This window comes from Coregonus lavaretus (genome assembly GCF_964263955.1).
Source record: "Coregonus lavaretus genome assembly, chromosome: 3".
Taxonomy (NCBI): Eukaryota; Metazoa; Chordata; class Actinopteri; order Salmoniformes; family Salmonidae; genus Coregonus; species Coregonus lavaretus.
In genome coordinates, this window is record NC_139990.1 from 62017306 (window position 1) to 62040715 (window position 23410).

Here is a 23410-nt window from a genome sequence, read left to right on the forward strand (position 1 = left end):
CCGTAGTCTGCGCTCCAGCAGGTATATCTCACTGGTCATCCCCAAAGCCAACACCTTCTTTGGCCGCCATTCCTTCCAGTTCTCTGCTGCCAATGACTGGAACGAATTGCAAAGATCTCTGAAGCTGGAGACTCTTATCTCCCTCACTAACTTTAAGCATCAGTTGTCAGAGCACCTTACCGATCACTGCACCTGTACACAGCCCATCTTAAATTAGCCCACCCAACTACCTCATCCCTATATTGTTATTTATTTTGCTCTTTTGCACCCTAGTATCTCTATTTGCACATAATCTCTTGCACATCTAGCATTCCAGTGTTAATACTAATTGTAATTATTTTGCACTATAGCCTATTTATTGCCTTACCTCCATAACTTGCTACATTTGCACACACTGTATATATATTTTCTGTTGTATTTTTTGACTTTGTGTTTTTTTACCCCATATGTAACTCTGTGTTGTTGTTTTTATCGCACTGCTTTGCTTTATCTTGGCCAGGTCGCAGTTGTAAATGAGAACTTGTTCTCAACTGGCTTACCTGGTTAAATAAAGGTTAAATAAATAAAAAATAAATAAAATATGAGTATGTAAGAAATCTAGAGTTATGTTTTGCCTTCAGCAAGCACACGTAATTATTCCAAAATTGCCCTTTTCACATAAGCAATAGTAGGTCTCTCAGGGCCGGTCCTGGCCATTCTGCCGCCCTAGGCTTGACAGAAGATTGCTGCCCACCATTTGTAAAACAGGCCTTTGCATTGGTTTTATGTGTCCTGATTTCTGTGACTAATCAATTTGGCAATTAAGCTCTACAATATCAGATACACAACTTTATCAGGAGGAGTTATACTGAGCCTATTTGCAATGTGTTTACACAGTGGGAAATGCAGAAGTATTTTATTTTTTGCTAAGATCAGCTCCTGATGGATACAAATTTGAAACCACTGATCATGACAGTTTCTTAGTTACTTATTTGTTTAATTCTGCATCGTTGGTTAAGGGCTTGTAAGTAAGCATTTCAAGGTAAGGTCTACACCTGTTGTATTCAGCACATGTGATACATATAATTTGCCTTGATTTGATTTAGCCCACAGGGTGAAACTCCTGGACAGCAGTTGTGAGTAGCCTGATTGTCCATTCATATTGTCCATTTTACTTTGACCTGTCCTGTTTTTAGGATATGTTGTTTGTTAACATGTCAGCGCATTTTTTATTTGACTGGGCGCCATTTAGGTTAGGCTATTTGATCGGAGAAATCTGCATGATGTAAAAAGTGTCCATCTCATTACATTGTCATACATTTTATCTCCAGCCTGTAGGCTACAGAAAAGGCCACATACTCTTTCTACCATATGCAATATCTGCTACATGATTTAGGCCTATGTTAGATAGTTTTTTTGACGGAACGTTGGTGGAGAGCTGCAGTGAGACTCCCTGGGGAGTCGCGCTGGCAATGGACAAGATACATATTTTGTGTCCCTGCCTTTGACAAAGTGAGCACTGCTTATTAGCCTATCACAGGACTGCAGCCGGGGCATCAGCGCTCACCTAAAAAGCCCATATGCCACTGGTCGAGAGAAATTGTCTTTGTTTTGGGGCATAATTATGTGAGGTTGTATGTGTTGTTGGAGGTGCGTCTTGGTCAATTAAGCTCAGAAAATGTCGCCCTCGTCAATCTGCCTAATCCTGCCTAAAATGCACCAATTTGTAAATCGCTCTGGATAAGAGCGTCTGCTAAATGATGTAAATGTAATGTCAATGTCTCTGGTCCAGGGCGGTTGTCAGCGTTAGCAAGCCACACTAACTCCCTGGAAAAGAGTAACACAATGTAGTTTACCTTGTACCACCTCACTGACCGGTACGTGACCCCAGGTAAATAATTTGCTTTACATCTCAGAACCGAGACCTCGCCGCATATCGACTTTGTATCTTCAGCTTCCTTCATAAGCCTGCTGTGCACGCAAACTGGAAAAATTGAAGGCAAATGGCAAGTTGAACCTTGATAGACAGCCCTTACGAAAAAAAGATTGCAGTCAGAGTGCAGTGCAGAGTGCAGTATAACTGCAGCATGCTGCAAATACTGCGTCCAAAATAACAGTTTTTTTTACTGCAGTAATTTTGCAGTTAAACTGCAGTTACTGCGTCCAAAATGCCACAGTCGACTGCAGTTACTGCACTTTTACTGCAGTTTCAAAACTGCAAAAATGTTTGTACGGGAAGACGTAAAGACTTGTTAGCCTAAAAGGAAATTTCTATTTACGTAGTGCAAAGGCATGGAGAAAGACCAGAGTACGCATTTTTTGTTCAGCACCAAAAAGTTATCTAGATTTCGCTGTCGTATTCAAGGCGTAGATATAGCCTGCTAGAATATTAAAGTAAAAGTAGCCGTCAAAGTGAAAGTAGATTAGACTATCTGTTGAGGAAGAGAGAGGTCCAACTCGGCGGAAAATCTGTCTCCCTCCAGCAGCTGGTGTTTTTTCGTTGTTTCGCCCACCAAGTTTTTGTATAGAGGTCAACAAGTGTCGAATTTGGTCAACAAAAAATGAATGGCTTATTTGTTAACTACGTGAGGTTTATTTGATCGAATAGAAGTTTCGTAATGCTTAAATTGTTACGAGTGTACTAATATAAGTAGGACACGTGACATCCCGAGAAAAAACACTTTATATCGGAGTCTCGAGATGGCTATGCATACTAATGCAATGAGAGTAGTAGCGTAGCATCTCTCTCCGTTGAATACAGGCAGTGATGTCAACAACCCTCATCGAATATTTAAAAAATTATTACAATAATTAGATGTATCCATCAATCCAAAGAAAGGATAGGCGGCAGCTAGACAGCTCGCCGTGCCGGAGAGACATGTATCTTGTCAGTATATCCATAATCTTTGACTGCAGTAAATCTGTTGACTGTCCTATTTCCACGCCCCGCATTTATTTATTAAGGAGCTCTTGCCTTTTTTTTTTTTTGCCCTCAGCCCAGTTGGGATGGTTTGGGATGGGTCTGACGGCAGAGTGGGGGAGAGGCAGCCAACGGGTGCTCGGCATATGTGGGAGCTCCTTCAGGACAGGTGGGGCTGGTTGGGAGAGTGCTGAGAGTGCGCAGGGCTGTCAGGGGGCTATTTGAAGAATCTCAACTATGGAGTGTATTTTGATTTGTTTAACACTTTTTTTGGTTGCTGCATGATTCCATATGTGTTGTTTCGTGGTTGTGATGTCTTCACTATTGTTCTACAATGTAGAAAATAGTAAAAATAAAGAAAAACCCTTGGTGTTCTAAAACTTTTGACCGGTAGTGTATGTGATGGGGAATTGATAACAAATAAACCATCAAAGGGCAAACAATCCACACAATGAAACAATGAATTGTGGGGATCTATTTTCTTATAACTAGATGTGATGCCTAGCTTAGAAAGAATACATTAATGATTAAACATAATAGGTTTGTGCTGTACTGATATAGATTGTTTAACATAACAAGCTGGGATTAATGTGAGGAACTGATAGGCTTGTGACTCACACAAACACTGCCTCTTTGTTAAACCGCTCAAGGACATGTGTTCTGCTACAATAGAAGAACAAACTATGTCTGAGGTTGCTGACTCGAGACAAGTTGTAAAGATAACAACTAACACCTGGCAACAGTGAAGCGCCAAGGGGCTGGGACCAGCCTGAGCGCCAATGATAGGCTGGGTAAATTTAAACCACGCTCAGTCTCTACTCTGATAGGCCAGCCTGGAGCAGGAACTACCTCTGTCAGAGTATTTAAAGAAGAACTTATAACAATGGCTCAGTTCTCTGACTGCCCTGCGTGGTGTTTCAGTGGACCCCTATATATGAACATCATATTTACCATTGAAGTGTTTTGCATTAATTAAAATACTAGTCTATTTTAGAAGACGTGTATTGACCTCTTTTTGTTCCAATACCAGATTTGAATTGACGCAACTTAACAGAATGCACAAGAATTGGTGGGAGACAAAAATGTAGCCAATTATGACATGTTAACATTCCAATAGCACTTGCTTTACATGATATACTTAGTCCATCAAGGAATCCTATTCCACGAGAACAATGTGACTTTTTTCTAGAGGAAAGTCTATACTTTCTATACTTCTATAATTCGTTTTAGTCTCATGCCTGTAAAGATACAATTTAATGCAAGGACTCCTTTCTCTGCTCTCCGCTGTTGCTTAGCAATTGAACGGGCCGCTCTGCTATTGATAATTCAATTACGTCATTAGAGGTTGCAGCCACAGGCTCCAAAGAAGTGAAATCCAATTGCCATTGATTTCTGAAATCTGAGGCTGTTGTATTATGCTTCTCTTTTTGCAGTGAACCGGATTAAATTAAACTTTCTATTGTCCTTTTCATTTGCAGCCTCTCTGGGGGCTCGTCGGTGCAGCAGGCACTTGAAGCTTGGTCTTGGCAAACTCGCCTTCTCCTCTCCCCCTAACGCGGTTAGAAAATGGCTTATTTATTCATAATCAGATTGTGCTCTATGGAATGAAGTTAATTGGAGGCATTAGAGGACTTCAATGACTCCAGATGATATGGCTCTCCAAAATGCCAGTGTAAATCACAAAGGCCTTTGTTGCTGAAATTGATTATTGATGACCGCATGTTTCAGTCAGATAAATGTGGCGTCGCCCTCCGAAACAAGTTAACCCTGTGAGGCTCGCTGCTTACAAGCATGGACCCTTATCAGTGTGAAATCAGGTTGCCACATTCTCTACTTTAGATGGCATAATGTTTTGTCAGTTGTGTTGCATAGGGACTGTCATAAGCGTCAGTGAAATGCAGTGGGCGAAGTCAAACGCAGGACACAGAGCTACTGGAAACGTACTTTACTAGAAAGTAAACTGAGTACATACAACCTCCACACAGGGAGGAAAATAACCCGCACACTAACGACTGCCGATGACGAAAATACAATCACACACAACACACAATGAAAGACAGAGGGTTAAATAGGGAAGACAATACAACATAATGGGAAACAGGTGTAGACAATCAAGACCCAACAATTCAAACACCGAAACATACATCGGTAGCAGCTAGTACTCCGGGGACGACGAATGCCGAAGCCTGCCCGAGCAAGGAGGAGGGGCAGCCTCGGCTGAATCCGTGACAGGGACAAAAGAGGAGAAATCTCTTGATTTGGTTCTGACAGTGAACTGAATGGACCTAGGCCAGCCTATCGTCTAAACAGCCTTGCTGTCTGTCAGTCTCCTTTGTACCTGGAGAGACCAGACTTTTCCTAAGTGCCTCCTAGCAGCAGTTCCCACTAGTATGAAAATGTATGCACTCACTAACTGTAAGTCGCTCTGGATAAGAGCGTCTACTAAATTACTAAAATGTAAATGTAATGTAAAATGATGACCCTCATATTTGATAAGTAGGAAAGGCAACGCAAAACGTAATTGAAAGGAGATATAGTTATTGGCTCTATGTAATATATTTCAGACTGTAACTGTAACATGGACATAATTTTTATGAGAAGAAAAATGTATCGAGACCACTAGGCTGCTGTAGTCTCGCGCACCAGACAGAAAATCATGATATTTCGCTGTGCCTGTGCGCAACTTCGACGAGGGTAGGTTGCCTGCGTGCGACCGCATATAAAACAATCCTATAGGTCTGTGTTTCTAAGAAAATGTAATAATTTACGTATATTAACCATATTCAAAAGGCGTTAGCCGAGCCCATTTTCAGCTGCTTTGATGGGATTTTCCAGGTGAGGAATTCCCCTTGCTCTGGACCAGGCTCGGCTGCGGTCTCGAAGCACTGAACCAAGAGCTAGAATTTCCACTAGCAGGGAATTCCCCTGGCGTCAAGTCCTGTGAATCGAGTCACTGGTATTCTTTTAAAGGGCCACCAAAATTTACATTTACATCTTGTCTCGGTATAGTCAGTTTTCCCTCACAGCACAGGTATTTGAATAAAAAAGTCAAATCATTGCCTGATCTTTTTCCAAAGGGCAAGGGCATCTCAATCTTTTCTTTTCTGTGGCCCCTTCAGGGGCGGTGTGTTCAATAGGGCGATATGGGCGACGCACTGCCAAACGGGAAAAGGAAGGGATTTTTTTTCTAATCAATTATATCACGGCAACAGTAGTTATCAGTGTTCTAATCTGATCTGACTGCCACTAAATGTCAAATCAGGCTAAAGTCGTGCTTCAAATGGCCCCGCCCGTTTTTGGGGCGATTTCAGTCATGTTGAAAATCGCCCAGAAGTCTGTCATAGACTCCCATGTAAAATCTATTTTTTTCAAATTTCAAAGCTTTCAATACAATCTCTATGGGTGTCTGTGGGCTTGCACTTACGCGCTTTCGTCATACGTGACGTAACCATGAACGTAACTAAGAAAATAGCGGCTAGCAGCGTCTCTGTTGCGACCTGCAGTGTGGCGTTATCTTATGTTTTTAATTTGTACACTTAGTGGCGTTATTTTATGTTTTTAATTTGTACACTTAGTTTACAAACATTCTGCCAACCATGGATTTCCAGTGGTGGGTTTTGGACTGATCTTGTTGATCGTGTACATACCCGCTACGAACGGACTAAATAATGAAAACGCTGCTGGCAGCGGAATCCAATACAGCTGGGAGACTTGGCTGGATGACAGAGTCCCGGACAGAGAAGTGGAGCCGGCCGGCTTCACCCTGGTCAGAGCGGACCGCGATCTGACACAGTCACAGGGAAAATCGATCCTGGTAAGAGAGCGACTCTGTACCCCCGACATTGAACTGCTTTCTGTGTCACTGCGACCTTACTATCTGCCCCGTGAGTTCCCCCAATTGTTTGTTACCGTTGTGTACTGTTGATAATCACAAGTTTACTGGAGAACTGAGACCAAGTAGAGACTTTGGACAGGGTGGATATGGTATAATAAAGGCAGTTTATTCAGAGGTAAAGATATCTGGAATCGCGTGCACGGACTCGTTCGTCAAACTCTTAGGGAGCTATCTGAAGAGAGCCCCGAAAACATTGTGTGCAGACATTTTATACAATAAATGATGTAGGTTGAATCTAGTAGTTCTGATCTTCTGATTGGTCCTGATGAGTTGGGCGAGGTCCCCTCCACTGTTGCATTGGCTCTGAGTCGGGTTCTCTGTCTTCAAATGTTCAGCCTAAAGAGAGGGGATTTTTGTGTGTGTGTGTGTGTGTGTTTAACAGTGATGATGTGTGTGTGTGTGTGTGTTATCAGTGATGATGTGTGTGTGTGTGTGTGTGTGTGTGTGTGTGTCCTCAGAGCAAGAACTCGTGAGTTGGAAGAACTGAGAGACCTATGGCGTGGGTGTTGTCCTTGGCCACCTGCTGACAAGGCTGACAAGATAGGACTCTTTTGTCCATTGTTATAGGATAGGAACAGCATTGATTGAAAACAAACGCCCAACACAAAATGGGTCATGCACAAGATTTTAGTCAGACCAAGCTATAACATTATATATTTACTACGACAGTACATTCAACCAAAAGCTAATATAACAAAGGCATCAGAGATTATTTATAATCTGTCACAGAAACTGGAATCCATCTCCCCAGATCAGTCAATAAATGCTTCTGGTATTGACTTATATGCTGCCCCTGTCTTCATGTTGTTGCTGGACATATCTTTTTTAAAATGTGTGTAGGTCACCTAAATCATCAGAAAAATTGTCCCTCCTGAGAATTTTTTCAGGAGCCGCCACTGGGCCCCTTAAAACAGTTACAGGAAATCTGGGGTCCCCTATGGGCGTTCTGGCCCTGCTTACTTGTCCAAGGCTTACTTTGTAAAATTGTTTCAGAAAATCTGGGGTCCCCCTACATTAGAGATGTCATTTTAAAGAGTAAACTGGCTGCTTGATATTAATTGTTGACACTCACTATATCAAATTGAACATTGCTTTTGATATTTTAATGTGTGTCAAACTCTATTCTCCCTACTTTTTCAAGGAACCTTTAAAGCTCTGAGTCCCTTTCCCTTAGAGCCCTAGGTCCCCTGCTTGAGAACCACTGGCTTATTTTTATTTATTTTACTTATCCCTTATTTTACCAGGTAAGTTGATTGAGAACACATTCTCATTTAGAGCAACGACCTGGGGAATAGTTACAGGGGAGAGGAGGGGAGGGATGAATGAGTGTGACGAGTACTGAGAATACGAAGAAGCAACACACACACACACGCCCAGGGCTATATAGGGATGATGATGAGGTGCAGGTGCGCTGGAGGAGATTAGGGTGCGTTGGGTTTCCATTCCGGTGTTGCCGAGGTGGTGCGCTCAGACCAGTGGCTCAGTAGACCGGCGAATCAGAGCGCCGGAGGGGAGCAACGGGAGGAGATGTGACAATGAGCCAGTTGGAAGCTGGGGATGATTAGGTGGCCATGATGGTATGGGAATTTAGCCAGGACACTGGGGTTAACACCCCTACTCTTACGATAAGTGCCATGGGATCTTTAGTGAGCACAGAGAGTCAGGACACCTGTTTAACAATCTCATCTGAAAGACAGCACCCTACATAGGGCAATGTCCCCAATCACTTCCCTGGGGCATTGGCCCTCCAAAACCACTTCAGCAGCATTTGGTCTTCCATCCAGGGACCAACCCTGCTAGCTTCAGAGGCAAGCCAGCAGAGTGGTATACTATATATTTTTAAGAATAATGTGCAAAAATTGTACAATCCAGGTGTGCAAAGCTCTTAAGAGACTTACCCAGAAAGACTCACAGCTGTAATCGTTGCCAAAGGTGATTCTAACATGTATTGACTCAGGGGTGTGAATACTTATGTAAATTAGATGTTTCTGTATTTCATTTTTTCATTTATTCTATAAACATGTTTTCACTTTGTTATTGTGGTGTATTGTGTGTAGATGGGTGAGAGAAAAATTTTGATTTAATCCATTCTGAATAGGTATTGACATTGACTACTGGCACACAGCTCGGACACCCATGCATACCCCACAAGACATGCCACCAGAGGTCTCTTCACAGTCCCCAAGTCCAGAACAGACTATGGGAGGCGCACAGTACTACATATAGCCATGACTACATGGAACTCTATTCCACATCAAGTAACTCATGCCAGCAGTAAAATTAGATTAAAAAAACAGATAAAAATACACCATATGGAACATGGGGGATTGTGAAGCAACACAAACATAGGAATTCCCCTTGCTCTGGACCAAGCTCGGCTGCGGTCTCGAAGCACTGAACCAAGAGCTAGAATTCCACTAGCAGGGAATTCCCCTGGCGTCGAGTCCTGTGAATCGAGTCACTGGTATTCTTTTAAAGGGCCACCAAAATTTACATTTACATCTTGTCTCGGTATAGTCAGTTTTCCCTCACAGCACAGGTATTTGAATAAAAAAGTCAAATCATTGCCTGATCTTTTTCCAAAGGGCAAGGGCATCTCAATCTTTTCTTTTCTGAGGCCCCTTAAAACAGTTACAGGAAATCTGGGGTCCCCTATGGGCCGTTCTGGCCCTGCTTACTTGTCCAAGGCTTACTTTGTAAAATTGTTTCAGAAAATCTGGGGTCCCCCTACATTAGAGATGTCATTTTAAAGAGTAAACTGGCTGTTTGATATTAATTGTTGACACTCACTATATCAAATTGAACATTGCTTTTGATATTTTAATGTGTGTCAAACTCTATTCTCCCTACTTTTTCAAGGAACCTTTAAAGCTCTGAGTCCCTTTCCCTTAGAGCCCTAGGTCCCCTGCTTGAGAACCACTGGCTTATTTTTATTTATTTTACTTATCCCTTATTTTACCAGGTAAGTTGATTGAGAACACATTCTCATTTAGAGCAACGACCTGGGGAATAGTTACAGGGGAGAGGAGGGGAGGGATGAATGAGTGTGACGAGTACTGAGGATACGAAGAGGCAACACACACACATACGCCCAGGGCTATATAGGGATGATGATGAGGTGCAGGTGCGCTGGAGGAGATTAGGGTGCGTTGGGTTTCCATTCCGGTGTTGCCGAGGTGGTGCGCTCAGACCAGTGGCTCATTAGACCGGCGAATCAGAGCGCCGGAGGGGAGCAACGGGAGGAGATGTGACAATGAGCCAGTTGGAAGCTGGGGATGATTAGGTGGCCGTGATGGTATGGGAATTTAGCCTGGACACTGGGGTTAACACCCCTACTCTTACGATAAGTGCCATGGGATCTTTAGTGAGCACAGAGAGTCAGGACACCCGTTTAACAATCTCATCTGAAAGACGGCACCCTACATAGGGCAATGTCCCCAATCACTTCCCTGGGGCATTGGCCCTCCAAAACCACTTCAGCAGCATTTGGTCTTCCATCCAGGGACCAACCCTGCTAGCTTCAGAGGCAAGCCAGCAGAGTGGTATACTATATATTTTTAAGAATAATGTGCAAAAATTGTACAATCCAGGTGTGCAAAGCTCTTAAGAGACTTACCCAGAAAGACTCACAGCTGTAATCGTTGCCAAAGGTGATTCTAACATGTATTGACTCAGGGGTGTGAATACTTATGTAAATTAGATGTTTCTGTATTTCATTTTTTCATTTATTCTATAAACATGTTTTCACTTTGTTATTGTGGTGTATTGTGTGTAGATGGGTGAGAGAAAAAATTGATTTAATCCATTCTGAATAGGTATTGACATTGACTACTGGCACACAGCTCGGACACCCATGCATACCCCACAAGACATGCCACCAGAGGTCTCTTCACAGTCCCCAAGTCCAGAACAGACTATGGGAGGCGCACAGTACTACATATAGCCATGACTACATGGAACTCTATTCCACATCAGGTAACTCATGCCAGCAGTAAAATTAGATTTAAAAAACAGATAAAAATACACCATATGGAACATGGGGGATTGTGAAGCAACACAAACATAGGCACATGCATAACACACGATAACATACGCACTATACACACATGTACACATGGATTTTGTGTTATAGATAAGTGGTAGTAGAGGCCTGAGGGCACACACTTAATATGTTGTGAAATCTGTTATGAATGTATTGTAATGTTTTTAAAATGTATAACTGCTTTAATTTTGCTGGACCCCAGGAAGAGTAGCTGCTGCCTTGGCAGCAGCTAATTGGGATCCATAATAAATACAAATTCAGGCTGTAACACAACAAAATGTGGAATAAATTAAGGAGTATGAATGTTTCTGAAGGCACTATAGATGTTAGAGATGCAGAGCAGTAACAGAAAGCGCTCAAGGTTAATCAGTTCATCTTGGGCTTGGAAGTGATGAAATGAACTGGCAATTGCAGAGTTACTGGTCTGAAATCCTAATGATGTTGTGTTATGAGGAAGGTACTCAGTTAACCTGTGGACGGACCAGTATCAAAATTAGGATAAAAATGTTAAAACTTATTTTTATAGTGTCCACTATCTACTCTGCAATTTATTATTGGTACGGAAATAAATATATTGTTGAAGTTACAAGCTACACTTATCCCTATCAGACAATAAGCTTAGAGACAAGTGACTAACTGAATAGGTTGATATCACCTTGTACATTTCATGGAGACTTACGAAATATCCGTTTTTCTCCTCTTATTTATATTAACTGACAGACCTAATTTGATACACACTAGTATTACATGAGCAGCGAATAAGCAAATTTTCTTTTTTTTTTAGGTCTGTTGCTTTGCATTTGTACTCTTTAATTCTGTTAAGCTTATTATTATTGTGCAATAATGTGTTAAGTGCTATGATCACACAGTTGGCATGAAAAAAGGTCACTGTTATTGTATATGACCCATATCCATGCACTCCTCATGTCAAACTGCCCTGTGATATGGTGATGCAATTAAAAACAAATATTTAGTTATTCTATAGTATTTCATTTTTTTAAGCTACATGGAATTTCATGTTTGTAAAGGATTTTCATTTTCAATGTTGTTTAGATCACATGTAACCCACCTGGCTTCCATTTTATGCTTTGTGATGTTATTACCTTGTAATGTGTTTGGGGTAATGTGATTGTCGATGACAGAGACTTCAGAGAAATGTTGTCACTTAAAAGATTAGTAAAGGGGCATTTATGTATAACAATTCAAACAGCTATCCAAAATATAATATTTCAGCTAACACTTTGTGTTATCCTTGAGGATAATTGTGATCAACCATTTTAAAATGTGCACATTACAACATTGACAGGTAACGGAAATGACTAATGTCAAGGTAGTATAAAATATAACAGAATGTGTCGTGTGAAATAGGTAGAGATTTGTTGCCAGCCATTTAGCACTTCAAACAGCATACTATGTAGAAAAACAGAAATTAATAAAATACTGTTTTGGCCTCACAAAATAACAAAAAGTTATCAATTATGCCTGAACATTAGAGTTCATTGGGAGCTTTGCTTGTCTCAGATGGAATGCCGTCTTCGTTGGTTTCATCTCTCTGTGCAGAGTCCAGCGTGACCAAACCCTTCCAACACGAATGAGCCCCATGAAACAGTGCTCAGATCAATTCCATTTCAATACCAGTCAATACAGGAATTTAATTAGGCATGAAATTCAATGCTGCACACATTGGTCATTTTCCAGTTCAAACTCAACGTCAACTTCAATTCCTGGGTTGACTGAAATGTAAATGGGTTTAACCCCAACATTGCCATGGAGCGACCCTGCAGAATGACCCCTTGTCATGAATTATTCCTTCTCCCTTTCCTGAAGCTCCTTGTCGAGGTTAGATCTTGGGGCTTAGATCGTGGGGTCCCTTCACTAGGCCCTGCTTCTTGAGCATCTCAGGTGTGTGAATGCTGCAGACAAGCAGTCGTTGCTGGAGAACTGCTGCCCAAGCCTGGCTGTACTGCTGTTTGGCTGTCTGAGTGAAAGGGTGTAGGCTTCTGTTTCTGTTTCATTTCTTTGAAAAGCCTACACATCTTAGTTCTACAGACCCGGCCAGAGGGTTGTCTGCCTCCCTGCTCTAGAGGTGAACTCTTCTCCTGGAAAGTAGACATGACTCTTAAGCTCCTCTTAGGCTCCTTGCTCAGCTTCAAAGCTTTCTCTGCATTTCCTCTTCACATTCAAGTATACAATGAGCCCAAACTAGCAGAACAGGCTCTCACACACAGACATGTTTTATGGAAGCCTGTCCTGACCAGTTTGGCCCCAGAGTGTAGATCAACATTAAATCCTTCTTCTCAAGGTGTGCATCTAGAAGTGGTTCTTGTGGATACTTCTTACTCCTTTGCAATAACATATTCCGTAGGATGACCTATGGTAAAGATTAACATTATTGAGTAAATAACTGAAACATTTAAAAGAAAATGAAATACATGCAATACATGGAAACCATCACCATAAAATGTTAGTTTCTTTTATCTATTTTAATACAAAAAAATAAGTCAGAGGAACAGCGGGCAGTGTTGTAACTCACATAGCTGATGGTGAATATCAGCAATGCTGCCACAAGCCCCACAATGGAAAGAACTAGGATGGTATCCCTTTCTTCTGATTGGTCTGTGGACTCAAGGCAACCTGCAAAAATGTTTTCCACAAATCCTTGAGCATCACTGGAAACATTTTAAAAGATGAACTCTCTCTGGGTCCAATTTAAAACACTCACATACAGTAGGTCTATGTACCAAAACAAGCACATAATGAGAGTAGAACACTCACCTGTCACTCTGAGGTGAACCTGCCCCTCCTGGTTCTGTTCTCCTACAGGTGCTGCCAGGAGACACTTATACCTCCCGCTATCAACAGCTGTTACATTGGGCAGGAAGATATCGAAAGAATCATCAGCCAAAAGTTCCACTTCACGCTCCAGACCGGCGTACCATTGGGTGGTGCTGTTAGGTGATAGCCTCTTCATCAATAGACCAGACACCTTATTAGAGGGCTCCTCACCGAGCTGGGAGAAGAGGGTGGGAGGTTACTCTATGCCTCTAACGGCTGGTCTTAACCTAGTCTCAGAGCATTTCGTATGATTCTGTATGTAAATCCAAGACGTAGCAGTAAGTATGATATGTTACATTTCTTATGGTATGTATTAATTTGTGGATATCTATCACCTATTTCGTATGATATGTTACAAATTACTATTCCTATTATATGTTACGAATTTGCTAAACGTTCAAAATATTACAAATTTGCTACGAATTCTAGCTAATGCTAGCTAGGCTAGGAGTTAGCTAAAAGGGTTAAGGTTAGGGGAAGGGTTAGCTAACATGCTAAGTAGTTTAAAAGCTGCTAATTAGCTAAAATGCTAATGTTGTCCCTGATGAGATTCATACTCGCAACCTTTGGTTTGCTAAATATTTGCGTTATATGCCCGCCTATCCTCCCTGACCAATCACCGTCCTTTAGTTTTTCCCTTAAGTAACCATCTGTCTTATGTAACCATACCAAACGTAACATAACACACTAAATGAAGTGTCTCGGATTTACGTACAGAATAATACAAAATGCTCTGAGACCAGGTTGCTGGTCTGGGACCAGTGCTGTATATTTTATGCATATATTGCATACTTCAAAACACACAGTTTGTGCTATCACAATAATAGAAAGCTTACCTTGTACCACTTCACTGCCCGGTACTGGACCCCAGGCTTACATATTGCTTTACATTTAAGAATTGAGTCCTCTCCACAAACTGACTTCACCTCTCGTGTAGGCCTATCATGTGTAAGCCCACCTTGCAAGCAGGCAGCTATAGACAAACACAAGGTAAATCATCATTTCAGGTGAGCCTGCGTAGTTAGACTGATATCAAACTCATTGTTAAATAGAAATGACAACATACCTAGAATGCAGACGAGTTGAAAAAACATATTCGTAGAACTACAGCAATGAAGATGATGATCCAGAACAGAAGTTAATCAGTTTATATAATAGGCTCAAATGGACGTGAAACTATGTGTATTCCCGTAGAGAGCCGTCTGCAAATGACTAAAAACATAGAATGTGCTTCGTCACAGTGGGTGTACACGGGCACTTCCGCTTCAGTAATAAATTCAAACAGGACCGCCAGGGTCCCGTATGAGGTGTGAATGTGATCCAATAGAATTACATATTCTGGGTGTGATCTCAGGTGCGCGTACACTCTCCACGGGATTTGCATTTGTTGAGCATATCATGGCGATACAGGGCATTCTCCTATTCTGGATGTGTTTGGGTAGGCTGTTTTTCATACATATGTTTTCATACATAGCGTTAAAATTAAGCAAAATGGAACTTACCGTTGTCACTGGATGCTATTTCTGAATGTTAACTCAATACTTTATTTCGCTGTTTATTAGTAGCTGGGCCAAAGATGGTGGATAAATGAAGATAATTAATTCAGGCCGTTTACCATTGAAAAATAAAATGTCAGTTCCTTTCTGCTTAACGGGGTGGCTATCCCATAGACACCAATGCGATAGCAGCTGTGTCTGGTCGACTTAGTTCATTGACTTCAATTGAACCAGAAAAAATAGCGAGTGGGGTGTCTCGTTTCCTCATCCGTCTCTGGCTAGGCATCAAATGCATTTTACGCACGCTCACACGTGCGATGTGTCTGTCTGTCTGGCGTTACTTGGGTTTCTTTCCGTAGATGAGAAGGCGTTAAAATTCGAAAAGGAAAAATATAAAAGCCTAAATTTACATAGGCCTTTTGCTTACTGAAAGTTAAATTCATGTTCCATCCGCCATCGCCTTTGAATCACCACGCTGATTGCGCAAAGGCACACATTTCTGGTAAACGAGATTAGGGAATCCCCTAACCATGAGCTAGGAATCCCCGTGAATTCCCTGAGTCTTCGAAACGTGGAGTTGAGTGCACATTAAAAACAAATGGTTATATATTACAAAATAAGGGTTATTTGGCTTGTTATGATAGCGGATTCCTTTTTGGTGCTATATAGAACCCTTTTTGGAAGGTCCTATAAAGAACAATTTAAAAAACTCAAATAGGGGGTTCTTATATTTAATAATACATAATTTATTAAACTTTTATAGTGATTTTCATTACAGATAATGTCAAAGCGCTTGTTACACAAAATAAACAACAAAAAGTAATTTTAAAGATGTCTTAAGACCATATGGGGGGGGGTTTAAATACATTAAGCTATAATCACATGACAAGTCAATTAGCCAATGAAATCACTTGTTAGATTAAATATGCTAATAGTCACAACTGTGACAGTAGCCCCAAAAGGGGTTCCACTATCATTACAACCCTTTTTGGTGCTGTATATAATTCTTTTTAATGGTTCTTTGTAGAACCTTTGTGGACCTTTTTATAGAACCTTTCTCAATCTAGATATAACCTTTTGAAGAACAATACAGGTTTAATTTCTGGTTAGCCATTTTATATTGTTACATTTCCATAGGTTTTATTGTTGTGTTAATTGGTTTATATCAGGTGTGCAAACTCTAGAACAGCTGAGGGACCCTGAGGAGAGGTTTGAGGACCACTGATTTAGACCACAGTTCTCAAGTGATGCAAGGCCAGATATGAGTCTGTCACAAGACACCTTCACTAGTCATATTTAACACCTAACAGCATAACACAACAGATTAGATGAACTGGAATGACACTTTCACTCACGGTTGCACAAAAAGCGATCTGAGCAAACCACACACCAAAATATTTGAATGAGCTGCCGCCCCTAGTTTTAATTATCACCTGAGAGGAAGAGGTGAAGCGAGAGGTTTCACTCGCCAAAATCTATCAAAAATAAGCCCAATGTGTTTCTATGGTCTTATTTCGGACCTAAACTAGTCGCCTGCCTTCCCACCTTTGGGACAACGACTCCCATTGTTAGGGCAGAGACATGAGCATCTCGTCATTATATACAGATCTCTGTTATCACTAAAAGAGCAAAAACACTTTTCGTGAACTGCTAAGAACCATTGAAGGGCTCAAAGGGTTATTTGAGTCATTATGTTTCCACACAGAACCATCACCCAGTCCAAAGAACCCTTGAGGAACCCTCTTTTGTTAGTGTGTGACTGTGTGGTCTTTCGAGTAATTGGGCTGTGTCAGATTAGGTTACATCTCACGTGTGTCGGTAGGAAATGTCATTAAAAAATACATCATAAAAATAGTTCACACATGCTGAATGGGGATATCAACAGCAGCCCAGTCATACCTAATTTAGGATATGCAGTTTGCATGGTAATGTAGCTAATCTCATTCCCAGACACTTCCGCCCAAATACGCGAAGAGTCTGGTGGACCAACATGTCAAACTTGGCCTTTATTAGCCAATACAGAAAGACTGCGAGAAACTCCCGACGCATAAGAATCCGACGCTTAATCAACCAACCAATCATCTCCCACAACACCTAACCCTCCCCGTACATGTATTGTGCGCACCACAAGTTCCTGCCCGGTGTAATGATACTGATGGTTTGTCAGTTGTTGCTACCAGTACCAGTTGTTGACAACTGTAGGCATTTTAGCTATGCCTAGCCCCAACTATTTTCCTAACCTTAACCTCATTCTCCTAACCTGCTACGTTAAATATCTTAACCTGCCACGTTAGTTCTCCTAACCTGCTATCTAATCAAACCATCAGTGCCGACAAACCTTCAGTTTGTGATTCGCTAAAATTAAATGACGACAACTACTTTACTCAGTAAGGTCACTCCCATAGAATTATATTGTCACTCCCACTAAGGGCAACTTTGAATCATTGATGTCCCAGGCTTAAATGTGCTGTGCGCGTTTATAATGTAGAATACTCTCATTCTTATTCTGTATTTAAATTTTTCCAATAACAAGATGTCAACAGTCATGTCAACAGTCATGTCAGGTATGTCAAGTGTCTTGTCAAGCATTGCAATGTGCCCACATTGTTCAACGTCTAGTTTTGATTTACATTTGGTTGAGTTGTCAACTAACGTGAATTCAACTTGAAATCAACAAAAAATGTCACCATGTCATTGAAATTAGGTTAAAAGTTCGGTGACTTTTTTTCGTTGATTCAACGTCATCACTTTATTTCATATTTTTATGTGGAAACAACTTCAATTCAACCAGTTTTTGCCCAGTGGGTGGGTGTCATCATGGAGTGTCCCAATTTTGAAAAAAATAGCTATATAGGCACTGATATCAGTTTAAGCAAAACAAGCACAATGGATCAACTATATGTCAGCTTTTATCCATGTGATGCATTCTTTCAGAAAAGTAATCACACCCTGTTGTTTACAAGGACCACCTGTCATTTCAATAAGGATAGGCCTATGTGCTGATGTAATCAACTGGATTTGAGCCTAGGTTGTTTTCACAAGACTCTGTTAGCCCTCTGAACTTATGGCTTAGCTTGGGGGAGCTAACACAAGTGCTCCACTTTCTTGACAATTGGCCCAGAATAGACTAGCACGGCTGGCCCTTAGATGTACACAGAGAGCCATGGAACTACATGGAACTCTATTCCACATCATGTAACTCAGTCAAGCAGTAGAATCTGATTTAAAAAACAGATACAACTACACTTTATGGAACAGCGCGGACTGTGAAGAGACACACACACACACACAGGCAAACACATGCTAACACGCACTCTACACACACATACATTTTAATTTTTGCTGTAATATTGATTTTGTATTGTAGATATGTTATGGTAGAGTAGTGTGTATTAATGTGTTGTGTTATGTATTGTTTTATTGTATGTAATTGTGATTGGACCACATGAAGAGTAGCTGTTGCCTTGGCAGCCGCTAATGGGGATCCGGAATAAATACAAATACACTATAGTGACCACCTCCGTTAAGCTGACACTCTGCCTAGTATGCTGCATTATACAGTGGATTTAGGTTGACATCATCCTTTCTTGGTGTTAGGTGGATTCCCAATCCCACTCATGTCCTTTTCTTTATTCACTTTTCAGTCTCAGTGGCCGCTGCCCCTGTAGTAGAGAAGCAAATTTCCTACACATGTGAAGAGGGTACAAACACGCTTGAAGCACCATTTGGAGCAGTGAATCCCCAATGTGATCAGAGCTGGACCACTGGCGAAAAGGTAATCTATTATATATGTGGTCATGACAAGTAGATACAATGTGAAGTCAGAAATTTTTATTAGTACTATTTTTTTTACATATCACCATTGATGGTATCATCAACGGTATGCAGAGGGGCAGGAGCCATGTCAATTGAGACATGACATGTAAAAAATTATTTTCTTACTGCAGCCCATTGCCTACTACGAAAATGGCAAAGGTGAATGCAGTTTTTCATGCAAGGAGGTATTCTCTGGCAAAGTCATCCTCAGTGAATGTCCCGATGTCACATTAACTATTGGTTGCACCACCAAGGTAGGTCAACTCATACAATTCACCTTCCTCTCCTCTGTTACTGCCTGCCAAGTGCCAACCTAGTAAAAATGTATAAATATTGACCCCTTTCTTTCTCTTTCACAGAATGGGGTATATGAAGAGACCAAGCTGCACTTCTCAGGTATGGTTGCTCCTGATGCTATTGGTGTATAACATAAAATACCATTGATATTCATATAAAGCATTGTTGTCATCATCATATTGCTCATGTCACTCATTTTACTCCATTAGTGATAAGCAGACCAGCTGTCTCTAGGACAACTGCTAACACAGGAAACAATCCATTTTCTCATGATGGTAAAGTATGCTTTTTATATAATGGATTACATTTTGATTGCACAAACAAGTGGCACTGTTATCAAAATATAGTACATTACTAGCGTCACCCCAACCTTATGGGCAGGAAATCATTGGAAATTAATATTTAGATTCAATGAAATTCCACCCTCAAGCAAAGCAAATAGCCTGGCCTACCAACCTTCTCAATGCCGGAGCTTTTAAAACAACTTTTTGTAGGCTACTGTTTTCGTTGGCACTTGCTTTTTGGACCGTTACTAAAGTCAGCGAGATGCCCGTTCGCTGCTGCTTGTGTCGCTGGCGCATGTTTTGATAGGCCTAAACAATGTTATCCATATCTGTAAAAAACTAAAAAGTAGCCTACAATATAAATATGTTTTTGTAACGCATCATTATTATGTGCGGCAAGAAATTACGAGGAGACAGAATCAAGACCGAGTAAAAAATTATCCGACACCAAGACACTCAATACAGATGTAGGATCTTAGTTTGATCACTTTTTTTGCTGAGAATTTGCCTGCACAGCAGGAAATGCAAACTTGTAATGTATGAAAGTTTTAAAAAGGCTTCTAAAGTTTGTAATTTCCACTTTCAAATGCCAGACTTCATTTACCCTAACGAAAAATGTATCAACACCTACAGAAAATGTCCATTCATTATAATCCACATAATAATTTACATTTCCTGTTGCTGCAGGATTATTTTACTGCTGAAGCAAACTGGCCTCGAGACCGGACTCAAGTAGTTCCAAACACAAAAACCGGGATAATAAACAAAAATACAAAACACAGCGGATTATAAAGTGGACAATATCATGTGGGAGGACAACGCTCTTCTTTTGAGTTTATAGTGAAGATAATTGGCCCAAAATTGTAGGAGGACACCCTCCTGCAGTTTAGAGTCCTTAGTGTATTATAATCTAGATAACTGCATATTATCAGAGCTCAATTACTATCAAAACAAGTTGTGATGCTACAGGAAAATGCCTGATGTTTTAACTACAATGAGAGTTTTTGTTATTTAACAACTGTCTTCTTCTGTTTATATTTTAGGACTTGGGGCATTCCTGATGCTTTCAGTCTGTATGATCATACCATTCGTACTGTAGATGTGGTCTGAGGGGGCTCTCACGTTGTTGGTCCTACACTGTTGGTCCACAAAGAACCCAGATGACATCCTTTATCCTGCCAATGAAGAAAAGTTGGCCATTTGTAGTGGGTGGGACACACTACACAAACTAACATCAGAGTTGAGCCAATAGTATTATAGACATCTATCTACTCAGGACCTTTATTGCTTTTTAAAAGAAGAATGTGCCTTCCGCCACTAGTGTCCAGACTCTAATTCATGTTTTAGTCTCATTGCTGTCTTCTATGCACTTTTCTACCTTTTTTGTCTCAATACTCTGCTAACTAAACCAAGTTTACCTGTAGGATGGGTGATGTTTACATTATGTAGTTTCACCTAAGAGAGGAAGAAAGAAAGCCATAGTGTTTTTTGACTGAACACGGAATTAAACAGGAAATGTGTTTTCTGCTGCTGACCACCTTTAAACTGCACTGCCTCATGCTGTGCCATGTAGACAGTGTTATTTATGAAATATATTTATTAAGCTATTTATTACCTATTAACTCTGAAAGGCACAAATGACCCAAGTATGAATGGACAATTAGCTAGAAAAACAAGCTGTGAACTTGTCCGTTACAAGCCAATCATCTCTCCGATGGACAATTTGTTGGCACAAAATGGAAGTACTTCACTATGCCTTGGGACCAATGTGAAATCGTATGTGTTTTTATGACCCATCAAATTAAGGAATTTATTTTGCAAGATTTTAAGAATATATATATTAAAGTAGTGTCCTTTAAAAAACAAAATATCCACCTTGACTTGGACCATTTTGTATTGGTACAAATATAGCTACACCTACTCACCCCTAGATCAGACAATAAGCTTAGAGACAAGTGACTCAATGAAGTGGATTGATTTCACCGGGTAGATTTCAGAGGGATGTACTGTACAATAGGGTTTAAACATGATATTAATAATATGTCTTACCTCCCTCCAGGTCATACAACCAAACACTTATATGAACTGACAACCATAACTTTACACACATTAAGATGAGCCATTTTGAACACGAGCAGCATTAAACAATGTTTCAATATGGTTTATTTTCTTGTCCGTTGATGTTATGTATGTGTACTTTCGTAGCATAGTTATATGCCATAATGTTTTGCATGCTTTTGATGAGAGACAATCACCCATGTTCATGCTCTGCTCATTTTCTAATCTGTCCTATGATGTGGTGATGCATTAAAAAAATGTGTCTCCAAACATTGTGACGTTTTTCTATCAGGGTTCTGATTGCCAACACATGTACACAAAAGTACAAATGTTAAGAACACGTGTGTGATATACTTGAGTTTACAGGGCTATGTTTCCGCCTTGTAACGTGTTGGGATGATTCTCAAAGATTGACAATGACGAAAATATCAGCTAAGAGGTGATAGGAGTTGAACATCCTGTTCATGTGAAAGTTATTATTTATGCAAAATTAATGATGTACATACATTTATTTAAAAATCCAAACCGCCATCCAATGAATATAGTTAATTCATTTAATCGACAGACATTTTGTGCTGTCCTACAAATCATTGCCAGATTATTGAACTATAAATTCCAAATACAATGTACTGTATAACAAATTTCAATGTATTCTTTTTAATATGAAATAGTGTGTTTACATTTTTTTTTATATTGATCAATATTATCTTGTCTGTGAACATCTGTAAATGGTAAAAAAAATAAAAGTTATTTAGATTAACCTGAATAACATCAGATGACTGAAAGAGACCACACATTCTCAGAAAGACACTCAAACTGTGGCGACTAAAAAAGTGAGGACTCATCTTAAGAAAAGGTAAGACAGCATTTATCTAAAACAGTGATATTTCAGAACACACAGTACATGTACAGTGGGGGAAAAAAGTATTTAGTCAGCCACCAATTGTGCAAGTTCTCCCACTTAAAAAGATGAGAGAGGCCTGTAATTTTCATCATAGGTACACGTCAACTATGACAGACAAAATGAGGAAAGAAAATCCAGAAAATCACATTGTAGGATTTTTAATGAATTTATTTGCAAATTATGGTGGAAAATAAGTATTTGGTCAATAACAAAAGTTTCTCAATACTTTGTTGTATACCCTTTGTTGGCAATGACACAGGTCAAACATTTTCTGTAAGTCTTCACAAGGTTTTCACACACTGTTGCTGGTATTTTGGCCCATTCCTCCATGCAGATCTCCTCTAGAGCAGTGATGTTTTGGGGCTGTCGCTGGGCAACACGGACTTTCAACTCCCTCCAAAGATTTTATATGGGGTTGAGATCTGGAGACTGGCTAGGCCACTCCAGGCCCTTGAAATGCTTCTTACGAAGCCACTCCTTCATTGCCCGGGCGGTGTGTTTGGGATCATTGTCATGCTGAAAGACCCAGCCACGTTTCATCTTCAATGCCCTTGCTGATGGAAGGAGGTTTTCACTCAAAATCTCACGATACATGGCCCCATTCATTTTTTCCTTTACACGGATCAGTCGTCCTGGTCCCTTTGCAGAAAAACAGCCCCAAAGCATGATGTTTCCACCCCCATGCTTCACAGTAGGTATGGTGTTCTTTGGATGCAACTCAGCATTCTTTGTCCTCCAAACACGACGAGTTGAGTATTTACCAAAAAAGTTATATTTTGGTTTCATCTGACCATATGACATTCTCCCAATCCTCTTCTGGATCATCCAAATGCACTCTAGCAAACTTCAGACGGGCCTGGACATGTACTGGCTTAAGCAGGGGG

At 40.6% G+C, this 23410-nt stretch overlaps 2 protein-coding genes across 2 annotated transcripts; one reads left to right on the forward strand and one right to left on the reverse strand.

Annotated features, from left to right (window-relative positions):
* Positions 1–11910: 11910 nt before the first annotated feature.
* On the reverse strand, positions 11911–14913 carry LOC311116795 (CD83 antigen-like). The gene is made up of 5 exons (XM_084157451.1): positions 14738–14913; positions 14508–14644; positions 13612–13846; positions 13370–13470; positions 11911–13207 (listed from the first exon to the last, which is right to left on the reverse strand). The coding sequence occupies exons 1-5, from the start codon at positions 14763–14765 to the stop codon at positions 13055–13057; spliced, it is 654 nt and encodes a 217-aa protein (XP_084013577.1). The 5' UTR covers positions 14766–14913; the 3' UTR covers positions 11911–13054.
* A 104-nt stretch (positions 14914–15017) lies between these two features.
* Positions 15018–22213, forward strand: LOC311116803 (uncharacterized protein). Its single transcript, XM_084157452.1, has 6 exons — positions 15018–15109; positions 18812–18942; positions 19115–19237; positions 19343–19379; positions 19490–19555; positions 20608–22213. Exons 1-6 carry the CDS (start codon positions 15070–15072, stop codon positions 20661–20663), a joined length of 453 nt encoding a protein of 150 aa, XP_084013578.1. The 5' UTR covers positions 15018–15069; the 3' UTR covers positions 20664–22213.
* Positions 22214–23410: the final 1197 nt, after the last annotated feature.

Coding starts and splice junctions, on each gene's coding strand:
- LOC311116795 (XM_084157451.1), bottom strand. CDS start 14,765: ATGTTTTTTCAACTCGTCTGCATTCTAG. Junction 13,847..14,507: donor GGGCAGTGAAGTGGTACAAG/GTAAGCTTTCTA, acceptor CTCTTCTCCCAG/CTCGGTGAGGAGCCCTCTAA. Junction 13,471..13,611: donor GGTTCACCTCAGAGTGACAG/GTGAGTGTTCTA, acceptor ACATTTTTGCAG/GTTGCCTTGAGTCCACAGAC.
- LOC311116803 (XM_084157452.1), top strand. CDS start 15,070: ATGGCGATACAGGGCATTCTCCTATTCTGGATGTGTTTGG. Junction 18,943..19,114: donor GCTGGACCACTGGCGAAAAG/GTAATCTATTAT, acceptor TTCTTACTGCAG/CCCATTGCCTACTACGAAAA. Junction 19,238..19,342: donor CTATTGGTTGCACCACCAAG/GTAGGTCAACTC, acceptor TCTCTTTCACAG/AATGGGGTATATGAAGAGAC.